The sequence below is a fragment of the Augochlora pura genome, chromosome 3 (genome assembly GCF_028453695.1).
Source record: "Augochlora pura isolate Apur16 chromosome 3, APUR_v2.2.1, whole genome shotgun sequence".
Taxonomy (NCBI): Eukaryota; Metazoa; Arthropoda; class Insecta; order Hymenoptera; family Halictidae; genus Augochlora; species Augochlora pura.
The window spans coordinates 2,840,281-2,850,286 of record NC_135774.1 but is presented as its reverse complement, the minus strand read 5'-3'; the positions used below and the strand labels follow the sequence as shown (position 1 = coordinate 2,850,286).

The window sequence follows — 10,006 nt, the reverse complement described above, 5'->3', positions numbered from 1 at the left end:
AATATTTCTAAATAATCCACTTCCAAAAGTACGTAAATGAACCCGCTATCAAAAATGCGCGCCAATTGGTATAACGTCAGAAAGATACAAATATTGAAGTCAAATGTCATTGTTTTAGTTAATTTTTGATAAGTCAATGGACAAAGGAATCACTGCCATTCAGCCAAATGTATCGATACCGAAACTGTTGTCGGGTATCCGCGCAAAAAGTTATTGATTCATTTTTGGGATTCTATGCATTTAAGGGTTAACCGACTCACCGGACATGTCTGCGCTGAATTTTCGGCGACGATTATAATTGGCGGGGGGCCGATGACGTCGACACGTACCGATCTCGCGCGTCGAATGGATCGAGTCGAAGCCGCGTAGACGTACGCGGGAAGAAGGATCGAGGATACGAGGATCCATGGATGGACGGAGGCGCGGAGGCCGGGCTGGTGGGGTTGGACCTCGTGGATTGGCTGCGCGATAGAACGGGCTGCAGCCGAGGGGATGCGTCGGAGGGTGCGTTCTCAGGTATATATACTCCTGTCGGTAGCACGAGCGGCCGATCCGAACTTTCAAATCGTTCGTCAGGATAGAAGGGAAAGGTTTTTTTCGACGCAAAGAGTCGGATATATCTCACGCATCGCGAGACCCGATCACGAATCGACGCAGCCCCATCGACCGGTGAGTTCAGCACCGAAATCGAAACCACTTCGGACGATTACACGCGATCTCGTCTTTCGTGTACCGAGGAACTGTGCTGTGGGATTGTTCTCGTTGTGTTAACCGTGTTTTTTGCACCCGGTTCTACGAACGAAACGGCTAACGCACGAGAGTGCGAGAGCTCGTCCACCGGTTCTCCGGTCGATCAATGTTACCGCGATGCAGAGGAAAGAAGTATTCTTCACCTTTCGTAGAACTTCTCGTTCTCGTCGGATATTGAGAAATGTGTGCATCAGGTGGTAACGCTGGACTGTAATGAGTTAATCGTTCTCGTCACGGTCCTAAACCCCGGTGCTCTGTTCCGATCTCTTCTAACGCTTTTCACTGTAACACGCTCGGGACACGGATTCGTTTCGAGCCAGAATGAAAACTATTGTTATTCGACGGTGAAGATTCTGACAATTCGCTTAGATTTTTACACGCTTCGTTAACACACCCTCGTCGGAGAAGATATTAATACCCTTCCTAGAGTGTGCTTTTACAAATATTTTCATACATTTACGAGAAACCCCTTTAACATATTAAACATCTTCGTTGTATACTCGTGAACAATATCTTGTTGTTTCTATATTTCGAAAAAAAGTCTGTCATGAAAATTAGCTCAACCATTCGTGACAGGAGTCTTCTATGTATAAATATCGTTAACAACCGGAAACTTTACACGCTTCTTGACAGCCAGGAACACGGTAAATGGTGTCTTCTTTTTTACACACCCAGAAAGCTTGCGGAGAACAGTGAACGCGGGCGATGAGAAAGAATTGTAATTTCCACAGTCTCGCGAGTCCGTTTTATTTCCGATTGCGTATCGCGGTCGCTTTGTGCAGACGCCGTATGATTTTTAAAAGAAACGCTCGTCACCGAAGATTGAAACATCGTCGTCGGATTGTTCTCGCCCGAATCGTCGTTAGCGTCGCGTACACCGACGATCTGTGTTTCCCGATAAATCGGGCGCGATCGACGGGGTTAACTACCGCTGACATTTACGGGGGGAAAAAAAAGAAAGGGCAACCGGGTCCCCGAGGTGGCAGAAGCGCGTTCGGCGAGGCGTGTCCTGCGGGAATATTCGTCCTCTTCTTCGGCCAGCTTTGTCCCCGGATTATCGAGCTCGCGCGAGTGCCTTTTATGCGGCAGTTTTCACCTAACGATGTGTATTCTTTTAGTCCACCGGTCGCTATAAAACGGCAGAACGGTCGATTCCCGGTATGTTTCCCGGCTTTATGAAAAACCGGCCGTGGAACGAGATAATCCGACGTCGGGACGACGGGATATATCGTCCCGCGAACGACCCATAAAGACGCTAAATCGAGACGTGCTTCGTAAAATTTGGTCGTTGGACGTTCTTCTTAAAGAAGGAGCGATTGACAGTCAGTTTTCGGCTACGGTAACTTCCTATCTTCTCGCTCGCTTAATCCGTGAACAGCGGTAGGGTCTGTTTCGACCCGGAACTAGGAACGTTCGACAGTATCGTGCAGCTTTTATCACGTTCGTGATTTCCTAAACCGTGTTCTTCAAGTAGAATTGTTCCTGGTATCCCAGAGAACAAGAGAATATTGCGTCCTGTTATTTTTTGGTGATCTGCAATAGCTGATCAAATGTGTTCCCCTATGGTGCATCGTTCGTGAATTCTGCTACAACAAATAAGAGATAAGAAGCCAAGATCTTTTTCTTCAATGGAGCCAAAATCGTAGATAGGATGAGGCCAATTTTAGTTGAAGATAATGGAAACATGCTACCATAAAATCTCAAAAAGCATCCATCTCGCCAGGGTTAATCCTAGGTCGAACAAACTCTTATTTTCAACGAAATCCAGTTCTCCCGAGATCGACGACCATCGTGATTCGTTCGCGAAATATAGCCGTTCGATCACAGTTGTTCGCGATTCGCTGGATACCGAGCTCCGGACGATCGTGTCCTCCGCGAGCTAGTTTTATCATCGGCGAAGTTGCTGGCGCTGGATGCAACAGGTAACTCGATTTCCAGTTCGGTTTCCGGTGAACTTCAGCCGGTCGGTTATTCGTGGTCCTTTTCTGAACGGTGCAACGATTCCATCATTTGCAATTGTGCGCGACCGATAGAGGGGGGTCAGCGAATTACGGTACACGAACGGCAACGATTCCGCAGCCCCCCTCCCTCTCCCCCGACCCCCTCGTTGGGGGTAGCTCATTGTCTTCGGTGCTTCGTGTCGATCTCTAGCTGCGATTGTACTTTACAGCGGAGAAGCATCCCGAACGCGAAGAATGCAATCGTGCCGGAACACGATCTACCTGTTGGTCGTCCTCGCCGTTCTGGGGATAGCGATGGTTCACTGTGAACCGGAACCGACGCGGCGAGTCGAGGTCACGAACTGGGACGACCTGCGGAGATACCTGGACCACCTCACAGATCTGTATTCGATAAACGGGAAGCCCAGGTAACGATGCAATACCTGAATATATTCGAGTTAATTCCCGGACCGATATACCATACGGTTCTCATTCGTCTATTCATTTCCATCGTTGCACATATGCAACGCTAGATTTCGTGGATCTACGGATCCCTGTTTCCGGCATGATATATTCGATCAAGCCTGCCGTGGTATCCGTTTGTATCTAGATTTGATGAAAAATCATTTGTTGCGTTATAAAAATATTTCTACAAGAGACCATTCCTGACATTGTTGAAATGCTTCCACAAGAAGTTTTTAGAGACGAGTCTTCGTTGTACATTGGGTTGTTCGGAAAGTAATTTCGTTTTTCCCAAGAAAAGACTTTAATTTTTTCACAGCCAACTTCACGCTTAAGCTGCATAATCATTATATATTTGGACAAATGATATAGTAAGTCTTGCTTGCTAAAAATTTTGTTCGATTCTTTGCAATAGTTTTTGTTTAGCAATCAATTGTGTTTCACTTCCACCAAGAAAAAAACGAAACGACTTTCCGAACGACCTAATAGCTTGTATTATTAGATCGAGTCGTACGTATCTTCGCCTTTAACAGAGACAATTGCTTTGGACGGTGACATTCGCGGTTTCGATCGAACATATTGTAGGGATTATTTTGGAAGTAAATCCCACGTGACTCCGTGATAATAATAATAATACGACAACTAACGACACCTTCGTTTGACAATAACAAGTATAACAGTTTATTATCAACGTCCCACGACTTACAACAAGTATAACAACGACAACGGCAACGCAACAACTTTGACAACAACAACGACTTAACAACAACAACGACTTCAACAACTACGACAACAACAACGACTTCTTCACGCCACGGTTCTCCTTCGAATGCCCTGATCTTTTCCGCTCGTTCTTTTACCCTTCCTAGCCTTTTCCAAATTATCCTACTCTCTCTTTCTCTCTCTCTCTCTCTCTCTCTCTTGCATTCATACTCTTTCGCTCCGCCTCACTCGCTATCTCATTCTTACTCATTCTCTCTCTTCCTTTTTATTTCCCTCTCGCTCACTCACACTCTGTCTTTCGGGCACGCAGGACTTCGAGGAACCTAAGCAATAAACTCAGGCCACTCGAAGTCGTCCAAACACGCTGTCGCCATCCGTCCCATTCATTACCATTTTATAACACTCGACCATGCATACTCGGAAAAACCCTACAGTATCCCGCCAGTTATTTTAGAGTACGCGATACGATCGGGCTAGTATGTAGTACCAAATTCACAGTCGTTCGACGACGTTTCGTAACGTGCGTTTAATGAAACCGGTCAGGTACGGCAAAAGGGGCGAGACTCCATCCGCCGTGTCGCCAATGGGTCGGAACTGGGACGCGATGAAGACGATCTTGGACGTCTCTCCGGGGCAGCAACGTCAGCCGTCGAGATTCGGCCAAGGGAGGCTGGCCGGCCATCAGTTTCTCCGCGAGCTCGAAAGCACCAGCGACGGGAAGCAGCACGCTTCGAGGCCGTACCACGTGTTGGACATGGTCGAGAAATACTACGACGCTGTACAATAAAACGGTCCGACGTGTTCTCCGTTCCTTTCCGCGGCCGTCTCTCTTCGCGCTTCGACCCGTGGCAATTGGAAAGGACAGCCGGTAACGATATTCGAGCGTTACCGAGCGGATAATAAAAATCAGTCGACCCGATACAGTTAACTGCGATCTTTGACCACGCGGCACGACTCGCGAAGCGACACGGTTGTTGTCTTTGGAAATTCAGATACGCGTCGGTGTGTGTCCGAAATGTTCAGTTCAACGACCAAGAAAAACCCCTGGCATTGTGATCGTCGTTGACCACGCCGCATCGCATCCACGATCTTGATTGAACCAGAATTGATTGATCAGAATCCATGGATGTGTCCGCGATCTTCCGTTTGGTCGAATTCCGGGTACATGTTTCGTGTTATTTGTAGAGATGGACGTCCCGGCCGATTACGAGAGATATCGCTCCGCGAGGAAAGAGTTAATTGGAAGACGAAGTTGAATATCGTTCGGGATGCGGAATCGTCGAGTATCTCTCTTTCGAATCGGCCGGGAGAGTTCATCGGGTCGCGGAAGGATGTCGAAGATCGGCGTTGCAATTGGAAATAAAAATAATTCTCCAGGCGATTTCGTGTATTTTACAGTTTATTGCCGCACCGTCTAGATTTTCGGTGCTGGGTTAGTTCGCTTTGCTCGCATTCATCTGAGTCGTGTAGTGAACGGAGCAGGATACTTGTGATAACAGTTCAAGACAATTCGCACGCAGGTATGGGGTTACACGAGGGTACATTGCTGGGACGGTCGCATGCGCACAACTTGGGATTGTAGACCTGATTTTCTAAACAGCAGTAGGTTCTGCCATCCAAGTCGTAGTACATCTTGCAGTTGTTTTGATTAGGTAACCTTGAACAACCTGGTGAGGGTGTTGGTCTTGTGGGCGTGGGGGTGGGCCATGTGGGTGTGGGTGTGGGTTTTGTGGGTGTGGGGGTCGGCCATGTGGGTGTGGGTGTGGGTTTTGTGGGTGTGGGGGTCGGCCATGTGGGTGTGGGTGTGGGTTTTGTGGGTGTGGGCGTGGGCCATGTGGGTAGGGGGGTGTTCCATGTGGGTGGGGGGGTGGGCCATGTGGGTGTGGGGGTGGGCCATGTGGGTGTGGGTGTTGGCGTAGGTCCATAACCACAATTAGTAACGTTCCACGGCCAATCGCAGACTTGCAACTCCGGATTGTAGCATAATTCGAACGGAGGATCGCGGTTTTGCGGGCACTTGAACAGGTACTTCTTTCCAAGGAAGCATTTATAAAACCAATGAGGATTCGTCTCGTGAGGAATGTGAATCGTTTCCCCGTCGTTCCACTCCATTGGGCACTCCCTTAAGATCTCCTTCGCTTCAGATAAGGCGACCACTGTCGCAATGACCGCCAAAATGCACATGCCTAAAACGTAAGAAACGCAAGATTAACATTTGAAGAATTATATGCGAGCGCGCGTTCTTCCGAAACGCCCGAACTGCTTCCGACGAAATTGCACGAATTACGCAACGATATTCCACGTTATCGATCATTCAATCTGCACGAACGTATTTTATAAAGAACGCCTCCGATCCGCGGCCGTGAGTATGCGATTTTCAAAATGTCGCGAGGGCGTTGCGCTCGTTGCTCTACAGACTCGACGGTTCGACGAGGTCGAACGAGTCGACGGGAAATATTTGCAGCGATCGCTCGGAACACACAATACGGCACTGATCGCGAACGCATCTGTAACTCTTGAAACGATCCGACGATAGTGGAATTACACTGTGAGAACTGCACTTACGTTTCATTGCGAACGACGAGCGGGCTTCGGCGAGTATTCGAGAAACGATGTATGCAAGTACGACTTACTCGGCAAACGAATGAAGTTCGCTGACAACCGAATCATTTTTATATACGACTGCAAATCTTATCAGCCCCGCGGTATTTTTCAGAGATAGAGGCAGGTACCTAGTTTTCTTAATTGACCGCCAAGATTTGACCGCGATAACGCGTTTATAGGGCGATTATTGGAACAATAATCTACGAAATTCTTTCACCTTGAAAGCTACCAGTAAACAGATTCCGTTATCGACCCACGAATATGAGTTAGTGTTCATTTGTTTTTCTTGTCGTAGAAATTCCTGTCGATTTTTAGGTGAAGGATGAAATTTCGAACCGCTCGTTCGACGAAATAATCATTTAAGTATCGTTCTTTATCTCCCTGCGTGATCTTGTACGTTTGGACGTCTCTGTACAGAAATCTAGAATTTCTTGGCAGTTGCGGCTTCTTCCGAAAGTATTGCTGTACAAGATTTCGTGAGAAGCACGTAACAAGACCAGCGAATGGTGCTGTTTAATGAATCAACGTTGAACGACATTCGAATACAAGTGACCGATTTGAAGTAGCAACCCTTAAAGTGCCAATTAATCAAATATGTGAATTGTGAGGGATATTACAAGCCGAGGAAAATGACTCCTCGAAGAGATCCGTAGGCACGTAAAATTTTAGCGCAGAAAAGGTGAGACATGCTATAACATTTCACTTACTTTTGTAGCAACAGAAATGTTTATTCATTAAGGAGCTCGTTCGTTTATTCGGCAGACTGTCCTCGTTATTGCTGACTATACGCATTGTCGTCCAGTTTGCTGCGAACATCTGATCAAGTTGATCTTCTCTGTTTATACTTTTCCCGGTCGTACTGCGGAAACGTTGATTCACTGCACAACTATTTCACCCTCGCATGCGACCAAACAAGTACATTCCTCGCCGATGGGTCTACAAAGAGATCGGTAATTATTCTGCGAGCAGTAACGTCGGATCACGCTCACTGATCTTTTCAGTCGATATAATAAAATACCTGTACCATTATCTTTGTTATTTCGATAATGTAACGCTGTTGAATTCGTTTAATCTCTCGTCGAAAATTATCAGCGGCCCGATTATCTGATTTCGCAGCGCCGCACCGTGGCAGAAAAGCCCGAAAACACGGCCGAAATATAAAACTGTGACGGATTTAATTGAATATTTGTATGCAATGGTTTCCATCGTCGCCGATTACGAATTTGAAACTGAAGCGCGCCGTCGCGACCGTATTTCCTAACAAATTTCTCTCCGTTATTCGTAGACGTAGAAATTTACAATATAGCCGTTAAGCGCATAAATTTTTTTGTCGAGGTCAGGCGATCAAAACGACGCGCACAAAAATATTGTTTCATGTATTTTATTAATTACGGCCACTTTCGATAATCCGATTGCGTTGGATCTATATGGACAAACTAAGAAATGTACGACACAATGTTGGGCAAATGTATCAGGTAACTTTATTATTGGTACAATATCGAGGATAATTTAATCTCGAAGCGATCATTGATCTTTGTCAAACTGATGATGATTAATTGTCATCAATGAACCGACTACATTCTGCCTTTTCAGAATCTGTCGGCTGGCAGCTCAGCACGTTACTTTGGAGGTCGCATTGACACAGCTTCCTGTTGAAGGCATGATTTTCCCGGCAGCACTGCTCGTTTCCATTGCTGTCGTAATACTTCAGACAATTTCTGTGGGGTCTTTTACCAGTCGCTGGACAGTATCCCGGATTCCCATCATCCGTTGTTGGTGTTTCTGATGTTGTTAGGAAGGGATTGCAGCATAACACGTTCGCGCCCCAACTGCAAATATTCAATTGGTCGTCGAAACATAATTTCACCGAGGCCTGGGTCGGACACGTTTCCAGATGACGGTTTGTCCCGATGCATCGATAGTACAAAGTACAATCGGTCTCGTGGGCGATGAACGCAACCTCGTTCGGTCCGAGACCCGATGGACAGATGCCGCTCGACAGGTCAGCCGCCGAGATAACAATTGTTGAGGCAACAATCGCCAACAGGTAGAGTCCTGGAACGACGAAACCATTTTCTGAATTTACTTGATCGCAGAGAACCACCAAATGTCTAGAATATAGACGAACATCGGCGCGGACTGTCCTACGGAGCAACGAGACCGCGCCCTCTCTGCGAATACCATGATCGCTCCACGCTGACTCGTTAGATGCTATTGGTATACTAAACGGATTTTCCGATAGTGTTTTACTCGGTCTTTTATACAATAATTTAGCCGCAAAAATCACAAAACCATGAGTAACCAACGATAATTACAAAGAGAATGTTAATGCATTGATCAGGGAAGACGAATTCATTCACGTACATCGCGAGGAAAAGGAACATAATGGCCTTATTAACTATTGTTTTCTATAGTCTACGTTATTTCCCTCCAGTTTCTTTTTCCATCCTTGTAGATCTAGGAATATCAAGCGTGTACAGTATACGCTAACGATGTAAATGTGTTCACTCGTGACGGAACTCGTGAAATCCCTAGCTTTTTATTAATACATCGCCGACCTGCAAGTTTACAACGTCCGAGTTTTGGAGCACAAGTCAACTTGTGTGACGTAGAGCATCTTTATGATTCACATGCGACGATCTACACAAAACAAACTATCTCAATCGTGGATGAAAAAGTACGAATACTTGGTTTACAATTGGCTTTCCCGTTGGAAAAACTGTGTCGATCAAACTCGGTCGCCGCGTGTCGATTAATTAATCGCTAACAGGTCCGATCTACCGCCGCTTTATCAGAGAAACGTCCGAGTACTCACGATCCATAGCGCACGACAGGTAACCGCAGTCACACCGATATCGTTTATATATCGAACTGCAGATCATCTGCACACGTATCTACTTTTATACGCCGACAAAATTTCTTATCGGCGACTGATGAGATACTCGCATCGATAGAAGAAACGTACACGGCCGTAAATTCGTACGCGCAATAACTCCTGGAAGTGCTCAAGACCTCAACGCACCAACTAACCAACGCGAAAACAAATACTCATTACGATACCATAAGGCGACTGGGGAAGCCGTAACAATACGTCATTTTGCCGTATTTTTTCTAGCAGCGCATTCGAAAGTTTCTGATGATTGAAGTTGTTATCTGAAACCACTATTATAATATTTAAAAAATTTTTGTATAAGCTAGCTGAATTTCACTACAGTGTCGGTTTTATCAAATATATTGGCGATTTTGAGGATGATACTATTAATTTCGAACAGTTCAGACGGTTCAGTAAGCAACATTGAATATTTCCTGGACGATACTCGCAAGCCTCTGGATGAAAGAGAACCAACCACCATTAAGCGATACTGTCGACTTTGAAGATTCTATAGTGTATTCTGAGGACGATTTTCTCCATTCTGTAGCTGTTAATGCGGATAATACTGGTGATGCTCTAGTTGTTGTTGTCGATTTTGTTGTGGACGATGTTGACCCTGCTGATGTTGTTGTCGATTTTGTTGTGGACGATGTTG

General features: G+C 46.0%; 3 protein-coding genes across 3 annotated transcripts in view; 1 reads left to right on the top strand and 2 right to left on the bottom strand.

Moving 5' to 3' along the window:
- The first annotated feature begins 589 nt into the window (after window positions 1-589).
- Window positions 590-5,531, top strand: Npf (neuropeptide F). The gene is made up of 3 exons (XM_078176434.1): window positions 590-669; window positions 2,921-3,118; window positions 4,419-5,531. Exons 2-3 carry the CDS (start codon window positions 2,946-2,948, stop codon window positions 4,660-4,662), a joined length of 417 nt encoding a protein of 138 aa, XP_078032560.1. The 5' UTR covers window positions 590-669; window positions 2,921-2,945; the 3' UTR covers window positions 4,663-5,531.
- LOC144467579 (uncharacterized) overlaps window positions 5,265-10,006 on the bottom strand; it is a 9,690-nt gene continuing 4,948 nt past the window's right edge. Inside the window, exons 6-7 of the mRNA XM_078176443.1 lie at window positions 6,441-6,504; window positions 5,265-6,061 (exon numbers count right to left, since the gene is read on the bottom strand). Of these exons, the coding sequence (XP_078032569.1) occupies window positions 5,376-6,061; window positions 6,441-6,504 (750 nt within the window). The 3' untranslated portion in view covers window positions 5,265-5,375. The remainder of the gene's footprint in view (window positions 6,062-6,440; window positions 6,505-10,006) is intronic.
- LOC144467572 (uncharacterized) lies at window positions 8,002-9,360 on the bottom strand. The gene is made up of 2 exons (XM_078176433.1): window positions 9,295-9,360; window positions 8,002-8,534 (listed from the first exon to the last, which is right to left on the bottom strand). The coding sequence occupies exons 1-2, from the start codon at window positions 9,299-9,301 to the stop codon at window positions 8,032-8,034; spliced, it is 510 nt and encodes a 169-aa protein (XP_078032559.1). The 5' UTR covers window positions 9,302-9,360; the 3' UTR covers window positions 8,002-8,031.